The 22,719-nt window shown below is 40.3% G+C and overlaps 2 protein-coding genes across 3 annotated transcripts in view; both read left to right on the top strand.

The window, feature by feature from the left end:
* The first annotated feature begins 744 nt into the window (after positions 1 to 744).
* Positions 745 to 22,719, top strand: part of SLC5A3 (solute carrier family 5 member 3) — a 35,076-nt gene continuing 13,101 nt past the window's right edge. Inside the window, exon 1 of one of the 2 annotated variants that reach the window (XM_022553021.2) lies at positions 745 to 853. The gene's annotated coding sequence lies outside the window, so the exon portion shown is untranslated. Of the gene's footprint in view, positions 854 to 21,700; positions 21,716 to 22,719 lie in introns of those variants that run through there. The other variant, XM_089910283.1, reaches the window with a different exon arrangement.
* MRPS6 (mitochondrial ribosomal protein S6) overlaps positions 756 to 22,719 on the top strand; it is a 68,708-nt gene continuing 46,744 nt past the window's right edge. Inside the window, exon 1 of the mRNA XM_030760924.2 lies at positions 756 to 853. Within this exon, the coding sequence (XP_030616784.1) occupies positions 809 to 853 (45 nt within the window). The 5' untranslated portion in view covers positions 756 to 808. The remainder of the gene's footprint in view (positions 854 to 22,719) is intronic.

Genomic DNA, 22,719 nt, shown 5'->3' with positions numbered 1-22,719 from the left:
GCGCCCGCTTCGCCGCAGAAGGGGCCCCGGGAAGCCGCGCCAGCAGCCGCACTGGAACGGAGAGCTGTGGGCAAGGGCGCGAGGGGTAGCCGGCCCCTCAGCCCCTGTATCCCCCGCGGAGTGTGGGTGGGGGACGCAGACAGAAGCGGGAACGTTCCGGAACCCGGGTGCGCGGCCGGGGGCGGAGAGAGCCCCTGGTCCGGCCGAGATCCCGCAGGGAGCAGCGCAGCCACGGAGCAGGCCCCTCACGCCGGTAAGTCGCGGGGTAGGGGCGCGCGCACGGGCCAGACCGCACCGCAGCGCACGCGCACACGGGGGCGCAGGCTCGCCCGCCGCCCAGGATGAGACGGAAGGCATGGAAAGTTCCAGCTGGTTCGAGAACTGTACGTAGCAAGCGCGGCGGCAGCGGCGGCGGCAGCGGCGGCGGCAGGGTCGGAGGGGGCGTGCGGCTGGCGCTGGAGGTTCCCGGCCGAATCCGCGGTGCCTCCCCCCGCGCAGCACCTGCGAGGCCAGGGTGGGGGGTCCCGGCGGGGACCGCAGGCGGCGGGGAGCGCGGCTGTGGAGGGGGTCGGCGCAGCCGCCTCACGGAGGGGGCGTGGCTTGGCCTACGGGGGCGTGGCTCGCTGAGGGGGCGTGGCGGCCCGTCTGCGCAGCTGCCAGAGCCTTAAAGCCCGGGCTCGCTCGGCCGGAGCGTGCTTTCGCCGCCTGGGAGCTTTCCGGCACAGCATCCTGTCCGGTCCGCGCGGTCCCCGCCCTCCTGCGTCCCGGGAGCCGGCTCGGTTCGGAGCCGAGAGCTGTGTGTTCGGGCATGCCCCGCTACGAGCTGGCTTTGATCCTGAAAGCCATGCAGCGGGTAAGTGACCTTCCCCTCAGAACCCGCCTTCCCGCGCGGGCGCCCTCGCAGCCGCTAGGCCGCCGCCCCCCGCCCTCCCCGCCCTCCCCGCCCTCCCCGCGCGGCCGGAGGGGGCCGGGGCCGCGGGCGGCGGGCGTCCGCGCTGAGGGGGCGCGTGGGGCCGGCCGGCCCGGCGAGGCCGCGTGCGCGCGGCCGCGGGAGGGTGTGCCTCGCACGCGGCCGCCGGGCGGTCTGGCGGGCGGGAGGGGGACGGGGGGCGGGGCGGCCCGCGGGAGTCCAGTGGAAGGTCCGCGGGAGGACACGCGCCAGCGCCCGGCCCCGGCCCGGGTCCCGCGCCCGCCGTCGCGAAGCTGCCTCGTCGCCGGCCCCGCCGCTGCCGCCCGCTCCGGCCCAGCTCCGCCGCCCACCCGCCTCCGCCTCGCCTCCGCCGGCCGCCCCGGAACCGTCCGCGCTCAATAAAACCTTCTCCAAAGCGTGTTTGTGCGATTGTCTGGACCACGGTCGCGTAGAACCGGCTCTCACGTCAAAAAAAAAATCTTTGACTTCTCGTTTTCTGACTTCAGCGACAGCCCTGCTCCGGGTGCCCTTAGCCCAGTTTCATTCATCCAAGTTGTGGCCTTTTTTGCGCCTTCCGGAAGAAATTTGGCTCCCTCTGCTTTTGATTGCTCTTGAGGTAGAGGATTTCAGGTTTGGAGGGATGTTAAGCGATCCTGCAGTCCGTTCACTCCAGGTAACGCTGTGGCCGAGGACAGGGACCCGCGGCCCGGAGGCAGCTCTTCGTTCTCTGTTCTGGGTCAGGTACTCCTCAAGCCGTCGCCGAAATCCCCATTCTTCCGTGAATTCGGTAACGTAGAGTGTGGTGTGTGCTTTTTTTCCTCTCCCCCCTTCCCTTCCAGGTATAATAATAAAAATGATAATAATTCGATGTTCGAACTTTGGGAAGATAGCTTCCTACAGCGCCAGAGGCTTGGGCACATTCCATGTTTTGGGTCAGTTTTGAAAAGGAGCTGTTAGGAAGTCAAGCCTGGGGTCTTGGTCCAAGCGCTGTTGAAACGCTGCCAATCACAGAGCATTAGAAAATCGTTCCGTTCTTTGCACACTGTAAAGTGGAAAAGACACCAGTGTCTCTCGATCAGGTCTGGAGAGTCTGGTCAGGCATGCCATTGTGTCCCCAAGCTTGTTCTCCCTGAATTTGGGGGAGGGTAAGATTGCATTGTTTAGCCTCCTGAGTATTGCCCCTTTCTTGGCCCTCTTTCCTCTATACTGAAATACACTGCTTAAAGAGAATGGGAACAATGAAGAAAAGAAAAGCACAGTATTAAAAAGGAAACATTTAAAATTATGTGGCAGTTTAAGTCCTCCCTTTAAGTTATGCGTTTTAGGAGCTATCAGAACCTGGGAAGTGGAGATACTGAAATTTCTTTTGTTTCACCTTGTTTTAGGGAGAAAACAAGTATCATTAAACAGTCAATGTATTTGAGTCAACGTATAGACATAGTATTTGTTCATTCCATAAACCTTTGGAATGAAAATTCAGAACTCTTCTTTGTCTTTAGCATAACTGCCAAGTACTGTACATTTGTTAACAGAGCTTCAAGTATGTTAGTTAAATGTATTTCCTCTGTGTTCCTTTTTTTTTTTGTATCCTGTAACAACCAGGATTCACAGTCTTTGGTGTGGATCATACATTTTTTACTCCAGTTCAGATAAGCCACATAGTACAGTGTATTTAAAATAATAATTCAATTAACCTTCCTTGAAACCCTGGCGAGGTTGGGCAGGGGCCCTTTGCAAATAATCAAGGTGAACTCCTCCCTGGAGGCGGAGGCCTCCATGGCTACAGATAAGGACATTGTAACAATGATGAAGTTGTGTTGAAGAGATCCTTGACCTAAATAAAGTAAGATTAAACAACAAAAAATTTCTATTTTTGTATTGTTCATAAAACCTGTTTTTGAGTAGGTTGTTAATGGGTAACAAACACAAAGACTTACTGGTTTTGAACAGTTTTGCTTGCTTTCCATTTGGGGAAATTGGATCCTAAAATAAGATCCATACTTTGGGGGAAATGAATGAAAAATGCCACCATGAGCTTGTATATCTCTGACAGGCTTTGGGGAAGCCTTCCTTCTAATATGCAGTGGTTTGCAGTTCCGCTTGCAGGTAGCCTATTCTATGTAACTCCTCAACTTTAAGACGCATATCTTTTATATTTTTAGATTCTGAAATGTATACCTCTTACGGTGTACCCCTTGATGACTTATTTTCCTTTCCCACCTTCCTCAGATCATTTATGTATCTTGGAATTGAGGAAATATTCTTTGTTAGACAACTCTTGTAAAAGATGTGGAAGTTGCAGTCTTTTCTTGGATTCCCAGAGAGGTTTTCCTGTTTCTTTTTTGTGGTACTCTGTAGGCCTGAAGAGCATTCCTCCTCTCTTTAGGGTGAAAACTGAGCATAGAAGAGATTTAAAATTTTAGATGCAGGTACTGTGTTGAGGCTCTCACAGCATTTCTTGTGTTAAAGACTCACTGCATTGTAGCACAGACTCTTGTGGGAGTCCCCATTGGAAGATTTCAGGGTGTAGTATATAGAATGAATCTTTATTGAACTACATACAATTGTGTGTTAGTCACTTAGAAGTTTCAGTTCTATCTTTTTCTCAGTTTGCAATTGGAAGTCCATTATAATGAATCGCTGCTTGTGTTGCGCTTTCAAGTTTGTGTACTAACGAATGTAGATACCAGCCCTCCCAAGAAGAAATTTATTTGCAGGTACCATTTAGCTTGAATTTTATTAAAACGTGTGTATGTAAAGTTGTCTTTCTGTATTCCCCGTTTTTAATTTAGCGTGAAAAGTAGATAAATGTGGTTAGTTCTGAAAGTTGATGCGGTAGAGTAATGGATGTTGTGAAACCAGACTTTTAAAGGTGATGACTAAAGCCATTTGAAAGGTGGTTGCTTAGACCAGTTGTAGATTGTTAGGTATAAGTGTCTCCAGAATAAAAAGGTATTGAAAAGTCTTGTCATCGGTCAGCATCGTAAGAGTTTTATTCCTTTCTGGTAAACACAGTTTTCAAGGCTGTAGTATGGAAGGACATAGCTGTAGAAGAAAGATCACAAGCTGCAGGGTTCCAGGCAGTCTCAATTCAGCATATGGAAAACCTTTTCTAACAACTGAAAAAGTAACGAATTGCCTGTGAGATGGTGAGTTATCTCTCCACCTCTACCCTGACCTCTTGCAGTGGGAATGTTTAGATAGATAGAGGAGGAGGGGTCATGCATTTGGTAGGTGAGACATGACACTGAGTTCTGAGGTCCCCTGAGAGTTTGAGAAATGGCTTGTCCTTTGATTTCACTTTGAAATTTGATTTAACACATTGGTATTTCATTTCAGCTAGGTAAAAGATAGATTGAAAAGACAATTTTTGAATTTTAAAGCCACACACTGTGTTGAAAAGCTGTGTGAACTTCGTAGAAAATTTTTACGTTTGGGATAGGCTCAGGAAGAGGAATTTTGAGGTTAAAAAAAGATCTATGCAGGACATTTATATATTTTGGTTACTTAGTTTAGGAACACTTTATCATGTCTTAGCACGTTTGCCCAGAGGATGATCACAGTTGGCATATTTAGAGTTGTGAAAGCCCTGGGAAAATATTTTTTCCTGAAGTCTTCTCATTGCTACTTAGGAATTTTTACATGAAGAATTAAAGGTTAATGGTTTAAATAATAATTAGTTTAATTCTAAATGAATATAGGTATGTACAATAAAATAGCATTTATATATCCTCTGGCATAATTTTTCAAATAAGAATAAAAGTAGATAGCTACTTTGGAAATCAAATTCTTTTTCATTAAAAGAGATTTCACAAGTTATTTTATGTTTAATATCCTTCATTTTTAATTTCATTGAAAATCAGATTATATTTTAAATTTTACGATAACATTGAATTAGTTCTTTGCAAGTAAAGAGTTTTACGATGTACTGAGTTTAATTTATGACTTGGGTTTATAAGTTTAGAAATAGGAGTGTAGTGATATTCCTAAAACTGTGCAAAGCAGTAGGTTTTCTGATAATGCAGTGAAGAGTCTCTTCTGTTTCTCCTCAGTCAAGCCTTTTGGGTTAGAAAACCTGGCAAAAGTTGTGTACTCTAGAGTTGTGTCCCAAGTTTAGGATCTTGTGAAAGTAATTGCTACAAAATGTTTGCATTTTAGATACTTTTTGTAGGCATAGGGTCTAATAATGAACTCAAGTATGGAACTGGCCAACCTTAGGTCATTGTAGCTTGGCTTGCTTGGCAACATTTGATAACTAGGACCTAGTGATACTTTTGTTGTCAGTTGGTGGCAGACAGAAGTTCAAATGGAAACATATTTGTTCTAGTTGTCAGATGGCTAAGTTAGTCTCTTTTTCCTTCTGTGAGCCCTCCCTTAACAGCTTAGCTTGTATCTTTAATAATCACCCTTTGTGTTTTGTCTACTTGAAATCAGGCAACTTAAAATAGTTATCCAGTAACGAAAGACTTGAGCCTTGTGGGCAATGTTGTACTTTCACTTGGTACTAAAGTTTTCTTGGGTTACAGCTTATTGCCGCAGCAAGTGATTGAAGAAGGAGTCCTGTTCCTGCCCCTGAGCTTACAAGGAGTGGCTTGGGGGTAAGGAAACCTTCCTCACCAGACATGGTTTGTATGTATGAAGACTGCTTGTCAGAAGTTTGACATTCTGCACTAAATTCTTTGGTTATTCGTGACTCACACATTCAGTACAGCTGTTTGTTGCTTTTTAGAATCTACATGTATCAGATGCAGACTGCTATTGAATCTTCTCACCTTTAGATTATAAAATCACTTTAAAGAAAACTAAGTGTGAAAGCATTGAGGAAATCCTGAAGTAATGTTTTTCATCTAGTACCTTCACTGTATTTGTAGTTCAGGTAGAATTTGTCTGTTCAAGATGAGGAATACATCTTTTTAGTGGAAGGCAGTTCTGAACCAACAAGGAATGTTACCAACACATGTAGTTAATCTCTTAGGGGAATCAAATTTAAGGAATTAGTCAGATTTAAAGAAATCATTCAAATTTAATGAATATTTGGTAAGTTCTCAATTTATCTAAAGGAAAAACTACCCTCAGAAGTTCGGAAAAAGACAGTTAATCCAGTCCTGTTATCCTTGTTGTACTTAGAGCAGGAGTTGGCAAACTATATGGTTCACAGGCCAAATCCAACCTGTCACCTGCATTTGTATGGTCTGTGAGCTTAAGGAAGGATTTTACATTTTTAAATAGTTGGGAAAAAATTAAGAGTATTTTATGAAAGTTATATGAAGTTCAAATATCAGAGTCCATAAATGCAGGTGTTTTGGAACATAACCCTATTCATTTGTTTATATTTATTATCTGGTCCTTTACAAAAAAATTGCTGATCCCTTATTTACAGACACATGATTTCCTAGGTTCACCATTTCTCTTAGCTTCTTACGGTGCTGTTTTCTGAGATTTCTGCTTTGATTCCTTCCTTTCCCTCCTCTTTATATACTGTACCTTTGCCTTCATGTGGTTTGACCTTCATATGGTTTGCCTTTTTTTTGGTAACAAGTCAAGAACTCTGGCATTTTGTACTCTTCTGTGCTGGTTATAGCCTCCTGGATGTTCCCTTGGGTCTGCAAACTCAATGTGGTTCAAACTTAATGAGTTGCCTACCCCAAAACTTGTCCAGCTTATTTCTGTTTGTAGCTTCTGTTTTCTATCACATGTGGCTGAACCAATCCAACTCTTTGTTCCTTCAGTCTCAATCCCATATAGTCTCTTCTCTGCCCTAGCTGAACTACTTATGTTTCTTGCTTGGATTCTTGCAGTTTCTTAGGTGGTCTCTCTAACATATTGCTGGGGGGGAGGATAATCAATCCCTGTAAATATGCTTTTTGGAGTGCAAGAATATAAGTTCTTGAGATACTTTGAAAGAATTAAATTGGGATGCATTTTTAAGGAAATAACACAAACCATTGTCACAAAGCATTGTATAATGATGCCTTTTTGATTACATCATTACCGTCCCATATCAGTTGATTGTGTCAACACCATTGCCAAATTACAGCACATTCAGAAATGTGCTCTTTTTCAAAGATATTCCTAATGAAGTCTGGCATCCAAGGCCACCTGTGATATGACTCCAGTCTTTTTTTTTAACCTCATCTCTCAATTTCTTTCATTCTCCATTTCGTATAGTACTAAGTAAAGAGAATTGCTGTAGATCCCTATAAATACCATTCCCTTTTATTTCCTTCGGTGCCTGTGTCACACTGCTTTTCTTGGAATGCCCTCCTGTATTACCCCATCATCTCCATGAAAACATGCTTCAAGTTCATTTTAACTCATGTGGTACATGAAACAAATATTGAGGACCTGCACTGTTACGAGTATAATATTTCCTTTGGACTCGCATGGTGTGTTTCTGTGTCTTATCACATGGACCACTTTCTACTTAGTATTACAGTTAATTGGTGAATGTTTCATATCTCCTTTGGTAGGTTACATGTTCTTGAGGGTCAGGTCTGTTTCATTTCTGTCCTCTGCTCTGCTTTGCACACAAGGTTGATGTTCACTTAGCTGCCTTATGGGGATTCCTCTTCTATCTGTCTAAAACAGTTCTTGAATGTGAGATAGCATGCTGACCTCTTGTGCTAGTAAGTTGCTTTCAAGTCAGTGCACTTTGCACTGAGAGAGTTGTATGCTTATCAGAAGTTGTGTTGGTTTCCAAGACTCTTTCATGGCAGGTAATCTTGCTTTTATAATAATTTAAATATGTAAACTGATGAAATGAATGCAAACTTTTTTTTTTTCCTGAAAACCAAGTTGGATTCTTTGGAAAAACTTGATAAAGGTGAGTCACTAAAATAACGGCTGTAGAATTAGATATGGCTGTAATAACAAAGTTTTGGAGGAAGGATAGCAATAACCCAGGATGATTCTGTATGTAGACTGCTTTACAAGATTTCCTAAAGCTTTCCACTTTAATGAAACTGGAATGGAGATTGTAGATGACGCATTTATAGATACAGTTTAGATCAAGCAGCAGGAACTTCGGTCAGCAAGGAGCTCCACATCATCAATCCCATTCTCCAAGTGCTTGACCCCATATTAAGATTGGCAAATATGTTTATGTGTTAAATGTAGATAAAATGTTATGTATGTATGATTTTTTGATTTCCTATTTTAGCCTTAATCCCTTTTTTACTTACTACTTTTGTATATGATTGTTTTGGATACAAAGGCTTTTGCTTCAGTAAGTGCTCCGATTTTTGTTTTCTAAATGAATGGAAGAAATTAAGATCCGAAATGAAGATCCTGGTTGTGTTATGTTGGAATAAACAAAGAACTGACTCTGGGACAGCAGGAAGAGCTTTAGAAACAATGAACCTGGTTTTGGTTCCTGGCACCTACATCCTAGGAGTCTTAACCCTCTTGGATCCTCATTTCTGTCTGTAAGATGGGAGTGATCCCTCAGTTGGAGAGTCTTTGAAGATAAAATGGTAACACGACCTTAGAGGTAGTAGGTGTTCAGTATGTCATTAAAGTAGCTTTGTGATCTCAGGCAAGTTTTCAAACTTTATTGTGTAGTTTTCCATTATTCCCACTTTCTTAATGAAGAGACTCCAAAAGATAAATTTTGTTATGTGTAAGCTACCAGAATCCAAGACTGAATCAAACCTGGAATATAGTACTTGCTCAGAAATTTTTGTATTAGTGAACATGAGCCATACTGCATCATAGCTTGCATGCTAATTAAGCAAGGTCTAGCTTCTGCATCCGTGAAACGTAGAATGTGTGTGTGAGGGAGCCCATGAATGAACTCCACTGCTTGGAACGGCCTCTGTCAGACAGATGTGCAGCATTTATTCAGTAGCTACTGGCCTTTCCCAGTCTGAGTGCAGTGGGGTTCCTCATCAACAACTAAACTGTTTGCAAGTGGGCTTTGTGTTCATCTCTCTCATCTGACCTTGTATAACTAGTACTTAGGTTTAATGTGTTCTTTAAGTGAGAAGGTTGGGAAAAGTGAAGAACAGGAAACAATCTAAAGAAAAGAATTACTTTAGATAGACTAAGTGTCCAGGTGATTTGAGGCAGGTGGAGGGAAAACTTAGTATTTTAATCTTCAGTAAATGTTTGATTGCTAATTGCCAATTGCTAAATCTTTAGGGATGACCCTTTTTCAGTAAAATCAACACATGGAGCAGATAGATCATAGCCTAATTGATTGCTGCTACGTGATATCTTCAGTTAGTATTTTACTTTTCATTTTTGATGGAGCAATGTATTATAAAACTACATCTTTCCTTTTAATTGTTGATTTTGAGAGATTTTTTTCCACTCCTATTGGTACAGATTTTTTCTTATAAAGGAATTAAAATACAACACTATTATTTTATTTTTTAAACATCATAGCATATGTTGCTGGAATGTATATGTTTCATTAACATTAACATGTTAACATCATTAACACGCTTGATTGATTTTTAAATAATTGTCTTATAAGCCAGGGGTACCTGTGATCCAAGTCAAAAATAAGACCATTTACAAGAGAATGCACATATTGTACTGATGTGTACTTAACTGTCAGTTTTTTAAGTCCAACTTTGTTTCAGACTTAATTTGTGACTTTTTTTCTACCTGATTATTTTACTCTGAAGCTGCATAATGAAATATTGGGTGATGTAGGGTATTGGGTGCTGTATGAAGCAGGGTTGAGAAATATGTGTGTGTGTGAGTGTATAATAGTGGATGAAGAAACAAGAATGTGACCAAGAAGATCGAATAGTAATGCTGCTAACTTTGAAATCATTTTCATTGTGTTTGGAGATGGCAATGTGAAGTGTAAATATATTCATGAGTTAATGAAAGCTGTTTAACAAAGTTGCCTAAGAAATAGAAAGGTTACATGTTGAATTCTTTTGACTACGGTGTTTTAAAAACTGGGTAAGTATGAATCAGCCTTATTTTGTCATAGTTTGGAGTGTTGTAATTCAAGACTGAAAGGAGTTAGGTGGGCCCGTGGTAAAATGGTAGAGCTGCTAGGGGTGGGGGGAAGGTAGGTGTGTGTGTGTGTGTGTACGTGTGTGTGGGTGCACACATGCTTGTGGTGCTGGTGCTTACCACTACAGTCTATTATTGCCATGGGGAGTGTGGGCCAGGTTTTGCCAGCTTGTCCTTTTCTATCCTATTCTTAGCCAGAAATCCAGATTTTACAGGAAGTCTGATTTTTAAGATGTCGCAAGTAAAAATATTTAAGTACCATGGACCTAAGGAAATGTATCTGTTGGTCAGGTATGGCTGCCATCTTGTAATTTCTGATTTAGATGATGGGCTTGAGATGTTCTTTAAAGACATCCTTAATTGCCTTTAGAACTCTTTTAGCATTTAGGTTACAAAAATTGCTGCTCACACATTGACAGAACCCATCTTGTTAATTGGTCATTGATTTACAGCAGGACTAATAATTAGTAAATGGCAGACATGTTCATGTCTTAAAAGTAGTATCAGTTTCTAGTTCTGGACTCGTGGATTATGTATGCCCATTTAGGCTAGGTGTACGTACAGACTTCAGAGAGCTGTACAAAGACTGAGGCGTTGACTTAGTGTGAACTGTCAGAAATTGGTATCCATAGTCCACTTTTTCTTTAGATGTCTGGGTGATTGCTTATTTTAAGCATGGTTTACACCCACTGTACTAAAGCCTTCCAGGTTTGAAATACTGCTTCCTGGAAAAGACTGCTTTATCTAGAAAATGACATTTTTTTGCTCATGGTATATCTAAGAAATTCACATTAGCTTATATGACACATGATCCTTGGAATATAGGATTACTATGAAAAAAATTAGGTGCTCTTCTAGTCAGAGGATAGAACAAGAGGATGATACAATATTATAATTTTTGGCCAGGCTTCATGTTTCCATGGAATGGAAGCCAAGTCATTACCTTGACTGACTTGCCCTTCTTGTCTTTATTACTTCCCCACTCTCACTCCAGATACATAACAGCAAAAGTGCAAATAAACTCAGGTCCAGTTAGTTCTTCCCTACCTTTCAAGTCCAGGATACAGTTGATTTGTTCCCATCCCTCTCCCCCATCATTTTTATTATGATTACAGTGCCCTAGTTAAGGGAATCCTTACCCACTTTGGGAACATTTCAGTAGAGGTTGATGTGGATGAGAGCTTAAAAATGGAATTGCAAGTGAAGGTAGGGACTTAAAACCTCGACCTGGAGCTCTCAGTGCTCATAAAGTGGCATTTCCCTGCTTCTGTCCTAGCATCAAGAATTCCTGGTTCTGAATTCCCTGGCAGTCCAGTGGTTAGGACTCCGTGCTTTCACTGCTGAGGGCGAGGGCTCGATCCCTGGTCGGGGAACTAAGTAAGATCCCACAAGCCATGTGGCGTGGCCAAAAAAAAAAAAAAAAATTTCCTGGTTTTGTCTTTGTTTAGACTTCAGTGTCTCCTTGACACCTACCTTGCCTATTATAATGCTTTAATTTTGTCAGGTGTAGAAACCCACGTGCAGCTATAACAGCCAGATTGCTGTGGATGTACTTCAGTATGAGAGCACATTGTGTGGTGGTCAGGTCATACCTGAGCTTGGATTTCAGGTGCTGGGAAGGTCCTCGTGTGGGAACCCATGTGTAGTCTTTGCTTGTATTAGAAGGATGGAGGACCAAAGTCCCAGATACGTGTCCTGTTTTCAGTTGCTCAGGTGTCCTGTGTGCAAATTATGAATATAAGACATTGTTCAGTACTGGTTTTGATTCGGATTCAAGGTGAGTTTCTGCTGCTGAATAAAAAGCGAAATTTTGGGGTAAGGTCTTTGCCAGGCGTATGTTGCAGGGAAGGTGTACTTAAGTAAGTGTCCTTTTAAAAAAATTGCTTCAACCATTATTAAGTAAATATATGACCCAGTAGTAGGTTGTTTTGATTGTCATTCTTTTGTGCTGGTATACTGCTTGCCTTCTGTTTTGTTGGCAGTTACATGAGAAAGCAGTTTTGTGAAGTATACTACCTTGAAAACCTTAGACACTGAGTTTCCATCAGGGATGATCTTTAGTCCACCAGACTCTAGTAGCATGATTGGTCTCAGGAATGCCGTTCTTATGTATAGACTGAGGGCCAGGATTTTGTGCAAATTCAGTTTAAGGAGATTAAAGTGAAGAAAAGAAATTCCTTCTAATATCATTTCCTTTATTAAATATTTTATGTGATTAGGATGAAATAATTGGAAGCTACTTATAATTTCAACATCTCCTACCTTCTGGCATCCAAGGAAAGCACTTCTGATCTTATTTTTCTGGATTTGTATACCAGTCTACTAGTTCTATCTTTGAAATGTAAGAGAAAAATCCAGCTGCATTTGTAATGTACAAAACCATGCCTCAGTTTTATGTTCACTTCTTAGGTTCAGTTCAGGGCATAATTTCTTCCAGTCCTTCCAGATTCTGTTAAAGTTATCCTGTTCATGGTCCTATTGTTTACTTCTTGAAAATTCTGTATTCCCTAAACCTTGGAGAAGATGAGAAGGTTTTAAAATTTTCTAACCAAAAGTATCTGCCTGAGGAAACATCCCAATTTCAGGATCTTCTATTTTATGACTTGGCCTCCTGGGAGAATTAGAATCTGGTCTACCAGGAAGACTCTTGTGTTTACATTTTCTGGCCTCAGTCTCATGGAAAAATGAGAAACTTCTTGGCCTCTGTTCTTCTAGGAACATAAAATTGGAGCCAAGTAGGATGAGAACAGAAAACATGACGGTAAACCACCAAGTTGACCTGGTTGGATGTCCGAGATCTGTAAATCTTATGGTTTGTAATACCTAATTCTTAGTGGCTGGTTTAAGCAGGGTGTGTGTGTGTGTGTGTTACATATATGTGTGTGTGTGTATTCCCTCCACCCCTTGAATATTCAGCCATCTTAAGGGTTAGATAGTGTGATCTCCATTTTTCACATGAAAAAACTGAAGCAGAAAGGTACCCGGGACCACACAGCTCAGTAAGGGGCCAAGTCAGGATCCTAAAGGCAGTCTCAAACTAGAAGCTATACTTTTGATCACTGCATCTGTAGAAAACAGTGTACACTGTAGTGGTATTAGAGCTATAAAGTCCCTTTAGACTGAAGGATACCTGTTTTGAGTGCCTAGTAGGTGCCAGTGCTACCATGTGTTTGGGGAATAGAGGGTTAAACTGTAGGACAAAGTTCCAGCTTTCATAGGGCTTACATTCTAATGAGGGAGACAAACTAGCAAATGCTGTGAAGAGAAACAGCAGGATAAGGGGACAAATGTGGCCTTATATTTTCGTTATAGTGCTCAGGCAACGCTGAGACTAAAGTGAGGGAGCGAGCCATGGCCATTAACTGGGGGCAGAAGAGCAGGGATGAGTGCAGAGGTCTTGGAGTGGTTATATTAACATGGCATTCAATTCAGCAGGCTTTTATTTTATAGGTCGTCTTCAAGCTTTCCTGAAAGAATTGACAGCATATGACAGTTTAATGCTTACTTTTTTCCCACAGGACTTTTATCTAGTAATCTATCTTGATGAAGTTGGCTTGAGGTACATGTTTTTCCCATTTTATAGAAGTGAGAATTAAGATGTGGACTCGAGCATACGTAAAGGTGACTCGTTTAACGAATCTCCGTATTGTACGCATCACCCAGTTTCAGCAGTTATCACCATTTACCACTCTTGCTTTATCTCCACCACCCCTTCCCTTTATTTATTTATTTTTTTTGCTGGAGTATTTTATATTTATCTTAAAATTTTAAACCTTTAGAAGAGTTACCAGTATAAGAACCATTCAGTTAACACCTGTATGCTTTTCACCTAGATCACTAATTTGCCATATTGGCTCTTTTTTTATCATTTGAGAGCTGCAGGCATTGTTGACATGCCTTTCTTAGGAATAAGGACTTTCTTCCTAACCATAGCATGACCATTACGCTCAGATTTGACATCAGTACAATACAGTTATAGAATGTTCAATTTGTGTTCTAATTTACCTTGTTATTCCAGTGTTATCCTTTAGTTCTTCAGTCCGTTATTCAGTCAAGGCTCATGTATTTGGTGGTTGTTTAGTCTTTTTGATCTAGAGCAGTTCTCAAGCCTTTGTCATTAAGGACAGTGTCACTTTGAAGAGTCCAGGCCCTTTGGTCTGGAGAATCCCTCAATTTGAATTTGTCTAGCTGCTTTCTCATGATTAGAGATTAGGTTAAACATTGTTGGCAGGAATGTTACATAGGGATGTCAGTTTGTCCCACTGTTGGGGATGTCAAACAATTATTTGGTTTAGGTGATATCCACCAGATTGTTCCATTATAAATGTACCTTTTTTCTTTAGTAATTATTAAGTGATTTATGGAGTGACAAACTTGATTGAGACTCAATATTCTTTTCTCCAGCAGTCTTCCACTGGATTTAGCATTTATTGATGATTCAGAATCAGTTATTGCTGGAGTACTTTAAAGCAAATGCAGATATAAAATTTCTCCTATAAATATTTATCATGTATCTAAAAGGTAAGGGCTTAAAAAACAAAAGCAAAAAACCACAGTGCCTTTATGCTACCTCACTACAATTCCTTAACATGTAATATCCATATTCAGATGCCCTGAATTGTCTCAGTTGCTTCTCTACAGTTGATTTGCTTGAATCTGAATCCAGGCATCCACAGGTTGTATTTACTTGATGTTTTTGCAAGTGTTCCTGGGTATAGCATTCATGTCTGCCTTTAGAAATAAGATTAATTCTTGATGGGTGTAGGTGTTGACAGCTTCATGCATCCATTCTGAAGTTCCCATCAAACTTTCTTTCACCTAAGGGTTCTAGCATCCATTGTAATCATTGCCTAGGGACATTACTTCATTAGGGATTACGAAAGGTGATTCTCAGATTGCATCATTCCTTCTGTATCAGTGAGCAGATTTTTTTCTGACCTGTGTTTATTTCCACTTTTTTATGTATACCTTCCTGGGGAGAGTTGTAAAAGGATACATTCTTCATCTTTACAGAGGATGGTTCTGGACTTCCTTAGTAATTCTGTAATATGTCCTCAATTTTCTCATATGTAAATTTGGGGGTAATTATGCCTACCTCTTGGGGATTTTGTGAGGATTAAATGGTCCGGTACATGTAGCTTAAAAATGGTGCCTGGCACTCATGTTGGGGTAAGCGCTAGTTATTAAAGTAACTTTTTCATTTAATTCTTCAAGTGTAATGGAGAGGCAGAGATGGGAGAGGTTCTTCATGCGTTGACATCAGCAGGATGCTTGAATTTGTATAGAGTGAGCTGAGGGAAGTGCTGCTTGCCCACACCAGGCTGTCCTTTTTGACTGCATGGAAACAACCATAATACACGAAGCATATATCACTGCACACTGTGAAATGGATGTTGACAATTGAAGAGGTAAAATCTGGAACACGTTCTGAAATGGAGTTAGTACAATGAAGGGAAGTAGGTAGGTAGGTAGGATGAGATGGTGGCTCCAGGTACAGGTTTTTACTATGTCACGGCCCTTTGAGATTTTTATCTGAACAAAGGGCAGCATGCTTGCCTAGCCTGATTTGTCTTGTTGTCATTCTACACTCAACTAGAGCTGTTTCAGATTGCAAATCACTTTGGTAGGGGAGGAAATGCTTTACTTCTTCTTGGCCTTTTAATCTGCCTTCTCTTTCTGCTTTAAAAAAACCCCACTGTTGATAATTGTATAGAGTGTTGGAAGTTTAACACTCTTTTTTTTTTTTTTTTGCGGTACGCGGGCCTCTCACTATTGTGGCCTCTCCCGTTGCGGAGCACAGGCTCCGGACGCGCACGCTCAGCGGCCGTGGCTCACGGGCCTAGCCTCTCCACGGCACATGGGATCCTCCCGGACCGGGGCACGAACCCGTGTCCCCTGCATCAGCAGGTGGACTCTCAACCACTGCGCCACCAGGGAAGCCCAGTTTAACACTCTTGATCAGGTGTTTAGTCATTAATATTTGATTCATTTATTTAAACATTTGAGCACCTGCAGTGTGCAAGATAGTGTTCTAGACACAGACCCACATCAGTGAGCATCAGAGACTAGGATCTCTACCCTCATGGAATTTACATTTTGGTAGTGAGGTGACAGTAAATATGAGGAAGTTGTATAGTATGTTAGAAGGTGTTGAGTCCTGTGGAAAAAAATAAAGCAGGATAAGGAGAGAGTGAGATGGTTAGGAAGTTACTTTTAAGCAAAGACAATGAGAGGAGAGTAAGTCTTGTGAAAATCTGGGGGTGCAGAGTGTGTCCTGCATAGGGAACAGCTAGTGTCAAGGTCCCGAGGCATGTTTGGTACATTGTGCATTGTGAGTGAAGAGGTGACTGCTTGCTGTGTTAATGCCCTGTAGTGGACCAAGGGCCAGAGCTTGGAGACAGGTTAAGAGGCTAGGGCAGTTAACTGGATGAGATGGAATGGTGATTTGGGGCAGGGTGCTAGTGGTTGAGATTCTGAGTGGTCTGATTCTGGATATAGTTTTTGAGAGAAAGCTAACAGATTTTGCTAATGGATTGATTATGAGTGGGTTGAGAGAGAAAGTGAGCAAACCTTCAGGGATGACTGATCATTTTTGGCTTGAGCAATAGTAAGGATGGAGTCGCCATTTTCTGAGGTGAGGAAGATTGAGAGTGGAACAGCTTTAAGGGGGTGAGCCGAATTATTCATACTCCCAAGGAAAAGGGTAGGTGGTTACAAACTCTTCATTCAGTAAGGACAGTGGTTCATAGATTTTGCTATGAGAACTCATATCTATAGATCATATAGCCAGTTCTTTTAACCTAATGTCTTAAGGATGTAAGAGTTAGCAGATGAAGGAAGGCTGAGATTCATATGGCCTGTGGTAACAAGGTCAGATGTAGAATAGACTTTGAGACTTAATTTTTTAATTCTAACACTGAAAAAGAGAATGGAGGCAAAAGTCTTGGACTTGGAGAGTGAGAAGCTGGTTGAGCCTTGATCCTCTAGCCGAATTTCCTGCTCTGTGTGTTTTTACTTATATGAGAAGCCTGTGCCTGGGACTACTTTTTGTTTTGAATCTCTTCGTTTTCTTCATACATATATTCATCACAAATGATCATACATAAATACTTCAGTTGGATTTTATCCTGTACACTCTTTGCAGTCACTTTCGTTAACATTTGTTATATATACATCTCAGTTGTTTTCTCTGCAAACTCAAAATTTTTAAACATGGGTGATATTGAATGATCTTTTATTAATATTGTTTGTTTCTATTAATAAATGTCCTCTTCATGAAAGATAGTATTGCATAGTGATTAAGGGAAGAAGCAATTTAAACCTAGATGGGAGTGCAAATCCAGATGTAAACACAAATAACTGTATCCTGGGGTGTTATACTACTTCATTGGTTTCAGTTTTGTGTGTAAAATGATCATAATAATTGTACTTATCCCATAATTGTTGTGAGGATTAAAGTAATGCATACAGCACTCTAGGCACAGTACCTACAAGGTGTTAGGACTTAGTGCCAGGTAGTTATTTTTTATCTCCATTATTTATAACTCATTTATGATAACTAGTCGTTTGCAAGCAAATAGTGCTGAGCCTCTTGAATTCTTCCCATAAAAAGTTAACACAAAATGCTTAGTCATTGGGATTACATGATATGGTATCATAGGCTCTTCTACTCCGTTACTTTACATTTTAATTTCTCTCAAAAAATATAGGTTATTGGAGTTTGCTCCATACACATGTTCTGGTATCATCCACATAAATATTGAAACCAGTGGTAGTTTCAAATTTACCCCCATACCCAAAAGGTCTTCATTGCTGAGACTGCTTTCGAAAAATAAAACCAAAAAGACCCCTGGTGAGCCATACTTCTACATTCTTAGAAGCAAATTAAAATGACTGTATCTTGGGGGATGTGTGTATATGGATGAAATGATAAATCTGGTGATTTATGAACTTTTCTAGGTGAATAAGATTTTATTTGAAGAAATGGCTTACTTACATGGGAAGCCATCCCTCCTAACCCCCCACCCCCAATAATTTGCTAAAAGTAGAGCCGTTCTGGTTGGTAGAGGGTTGCTGGAGGGGGGCTTAGATCCCTGTTCACTCTGCCTCACCTCCCACCCCTGTGATGGGACACCCCCATGTCCCATCTAGGAACCCTCAGAATATAGTTTGAATGCCATTTGAGTTCAATCACGGTTTCATACATTTCTTACATACTTCCAAAAACTTGAATAGCAAGATTGTAGGTATAGTAGAAATGTTTTGCCAAAGAAATTTAAGGGCAAGCTCCTTAAATGTTTTAGGGACTATTATATGATTACATGTCTTCAGCTCCACTTGTAATTTAAAATTGGCTGGAATTCATATCTGTTGTATTAGAAACACTCATTTTCCTTTTGGTGTCACTGATAAACTGCTATCATAGCCAAGCTCTACAATTTTAAAGTTAAGCAGGGGTTGAGGAAGGCCCTGTTATGAGTATGTATATACCAAGCGCCAGTAACCTATTCCGCTAGAGGAGTTTGCTTTGCTGGACTTTGAATCAAGATAACAAAAGTGAAAATGTGTCTGAAAAGTCCATAAGTAGAATTTTATATAAATTTAGTGAGTTTTTTTGTATTTAACTTGAATGAAGTGATGTAGATAGGAGCTAATAGTTGAGGTGGTTGGGAGCCTGTTTAAAATATTTGTGAGAGAACTGCATATTTAATACATTATTTTATTTAGTTCTTTTTATCTATAAACTTTTATGAGGCTTTTAAAACACCTGGGGTATCGTTGACAGTTTAATTTGAAAGGCGCCGATATCACCACTTCTAGTCTATGCAAGTTGTAGACAGTGAAGTGACGTTTACTGAGCACCTGCCTGTGGCACTGGGCAACACACTTTCTAGGTGTTACTTATTCCTTATTAAACCATTAGGAGCTGCGTGGTGCTTTCATTTTACAGATGAGACAGTTGAGGCTCATAGAGATTGTTACTTGCCTAAGATCCTGCAGTTAGGAAGTGACAGAGCTTGGACCCCCAGCCCTTCAAAGCTTGTCTGCTTGCTTGACCATGCCACCTACACATGTAAGTTTTCAGATGTGTCGGTGTATTCTGTACCCCTTAAATTACTAGTTAGTAAAGGGAATATTTTCCATTGGATCAAAATGAGCAAGACTTGGCAAGCCTGCTGTTGACAGTAGTGGGCTCTGCCTATTCAGATTGTCCTTTTGAATGTTTGGTTTTTAAATCGACCCCAAAGCTAAAAAGGTGGTTTGGTCACTTTGAGGGTCACTTTGTTCTACTCTTTGGTAGTTCACTAGCCTCATTGAGTTTATTATGACTTGCAGCCCTGATGGCTTTAAGGTTTGTTTTTCTTGTTCTTTGTTTGGTTTTTATGGCAGATGACTTTCTTTTAAGAGTGACCATACATCCTGGATTTTACAGAATGTCCCAGAATAGCTTCCTAGTTTGGAAGATAAACTATATGTTTTTCCTAGATAATAGAAGAGAGATGTTAGGTTTGGTCATAACTAATTATGTTTTGATTATATTACCTGAAGGGGTTTAATAGCCGATTTAAATTTGGTCTTACCTATTTTACTCTTTCTAGTTCAAACACAGCAAATATTTGTGTACACTTCTTTATTTGGATTAATTCTTTAACTGTAATTTAATTCATCCAAGTAAATAGTACTTTCATGTACCAAGATTGTATTTTAATTTTGTGCGGAACTATCAACAAAACACTGCTTTCTGAGACAGAAGCCCCCTTCTGTTGGGGAGAGTCTCTCAGTTTCACAACACCCTTGTGTTTGATTGAAATCAGCTAAATTTCTTACACTGGCCATCATAACTAGGGGACCGTTTCTTTATACATTCTACGCCTATTACTCTCATTATAGAAATAATCATTTTCTTAAAAATGCACTACCAAGGAGCCAACCCACATACTTATCATTACTATACCTACTTTATTACCTGTCCCACCTTTCTCACTTACGGGATTTATCTGAACCGTAAACCAGCTTAGTCCTAGAAATATAAAAACATAAATTAAAAAATTTCGTTTTAGCTGGAGAAAAAATTTTTCAATGTATATTCTTTCTAACAATAAAGGAACTCTGGATAGTGTTTGTTATATTTCTGTTGTAGAAATGTTTACTTCTTTAAAAGAGTGAGAAAAAATATGCAAAACTTGTATATTTTATTTGGAACCATTTTTTAAGCATTGCACGGTTTATCTCCTGAAAGCCTGTGACAGTCTCTCTTAATGACTAGAATGTGAAATTTGGCTGCATTGTATTATAGTATTTCATATCTTTCTGTAAACTAATTTGGTATGTTTTTGTTTCCTTTTCCAGTCTTTACTAGGTGCTGGTCTCTGGATGTTTTTTGTTTAAGTTGGAAAAATCTTAAATCTGTCCACAGACTGATATGGTATCCAGTGAGATGGGGACTGTTGGCAGTGGCTTTTGAAGGATCTGAGGGGGCAGAAAGAGTTGAGAACTCGGCCTTGAGCTAGTGTTTGGCGTCGTCCTGCTGCCTCTCTTGTGGGCCCAACATTTTTTCTCTCTAGCGTACCTGCCAGCTGTTCTAGGGAAGTTAGGGGTTAGACCAGTGTAAGCATTCATCAGGGAGCAGAATATGGCTTAGATATCTTACTTGCATCATATTTGACAATGGGAAGCAGTGTTGTTTATTTTAGCAGTGCTTCCTAGTGATCGGAGAAGGAAGGGCTTGTTTTGTTTCTGAGCACTCTGTTCTTTGAACAAATAGGCTGCTGCAGCAGCCACTACAACACATACCCGCTTCCACCTTCCCTCCAAACAAAAATAAAAACACTCTGGGTGTTTGTCCCTTCTTGAGGAGACAGATAGTCAAGTATTGCTGTTGAGAAGAGAGACACTTGAAATGGCCATTCTGACCAGTGAGCTAGGCTTATCTGTGTGTAAGTTGGAACAAAATGGCAAGGGCATGGCTTGGATGTTGGATGGCAGTGGGAGCTCTGCTGGAGGCAGGGATCTCCTAATTGCCAACTACAGTTTTCTTTGTAATTGAGAACCTCACCCTTATACTGAAATGTTACAGGTACCCTTTTAAATAATTAATATTTATTAGTCACCTGATTAGATTTTATTAAAAATTTAGGTAATTCTTCCTAAATAATGTCCAAGTATTTTTTTTAATAACTTGAACATTTGGGGGTCGGAGAAAGTAGTCATAGAAATACAAGCAGCTTCAGGTTTTGGCAAGTATGAAGTGATACAAATACCAACTTTTAGTGTATTTTATGTTTTTGTGTGTGGCAGTTCTACTCATGCCAGTCATTATTGACACTGGCTTTTAGTCAGGTTTTTTTTGGTGTAATTGTTGTAGTGCTTTATGCTTAAAAAGGCATAAAGATGGGTTTAAGACATTTCTACGTGGCAGCATTATTAATTAGACCTAATAACCTAATTCGGTAGCGTGTTTATCTTTAAGCATTATTTCCAGCTCTTTTCCTTACCAGTAAGAGGTTTGTTGTTAAGTGTTTAGTACTGTGGTCTATTTGGAAAAGAGGTGGCTTTTAGTATCATTTATAGGACTTAATGATTTTTAAAGGAAAGTATCTAGATTCATCAAAAAGCATCTGCTTTGTCAAGCATAAAAAAACATTACACTCTGAGGTTGCCTTATCTCAAAAGGAGAAATCACTTTAGGAGTTAACATGTGGAAGGCATTAGGTTGAATAACAAAATGTTTTTCATATTGATCTTTCAGCTCCAATTATAATAACTTTGAAGATTCAGAATTTGTCTCTTTTTCCAGGAGAAAACCCGTCATATTCATTAACTCAATTTTAGGTAAATTTAAATGTCTGTTTTTCAATAATTTTCTTAATCCAGGACTGAAAAGATCTGATTGACTTATTGAAGATAATTTATTATCTAATGGTTTATAGATGTCTGTTTTGTTTAGGTTTGGAAGATATAATAATAATAATAATGACGTTATTTTTCAGTCTTCCAGAAAAATTTTCTATTTCTTCCTCCTCTCCTTGCTCTGTATACCCTTCAACAAGAAAGCATTAAAAGGAAAAATTATTCAGCAAAATCAAATCTTGAGTCAGTGCCTTTATCATCTCAGAGGTTCTCTTGGAAATAATGCCTGATGAAATGGAAGGGAAGGAAATGACTTTCTGTAACATTAAAAAAGTCTTTTTTTCAATGTCTTCCTTCTAGCTAGCAGAGTAAAATTTTAGGGTTGTTTATAAGTTGTATGTTCCTAGTTTTTTTGTGTGGAACATTTTGTTTCCCCTTAGGGCAGGAGTCATGTCACAATTTCTAGGTTAATGTATGATGACTAGCACAGATGTACATTTGTAGTAGGAATTTAGGAAAATTTTGTAACAGTAGTCTGCACAGACTAAGCAGTACTTGGTATTGTGTTTGGGGGTAGATGATAATACTTAGTAAATGCCTGTTCTGTCCAGGACCCTAACTGGCTATAAAATACATTACTCTTAGGATTCACAGTATTTGAAGATTCATTTTGGTGTCCTTATTTATTATGAATAATTAGTGTCATCCCCCCGCCCCCAAGGTGCTTTAAGACCTTGGTGCCTTTCCAATCTGAGACTACCACACTAAGACAAGAAAGGGCAGTGTCATGGTGGGCATTTCTTAGTTGCCAGAGAAGTTAAGCCACTTAGTTAGGAGGTCAATTAATTTTTGTTCTTACTTCAAAATGATAAATATTCTTCCTGACTTTAAGTATCAGATGTGATAGTATGGATCGCTCTTTCCTGTGGAACTAAAGTACATATATTTTAAAAGTTTTTTTTTTCTTTTTATAATGTCTTGTTGCG

The sequence above is a fragment of the Delphinapterus leucas genome, chromosome 4 (assembly GCF_059928025.1).
Source record: "Delphinapterus leucas isolate spDelLeu-1000000601 "Yukka" chromosome 4, BTC_Dleu_Yukka2, whole genome shotgun sequence".
In the NCBI taxonomy this organism is placed as follows: domain Eukaryota; kingdom Metazoa; phylum Chordata; class Mammalia; order Artiodactyla; family Monodontidae; genus Delphinapterus; species Delphinapterus leucas.
Note: the sequence above shows the minus strand (reverse complement) of the source record. Positions and strands in the feature narration are given on the sequence as shown.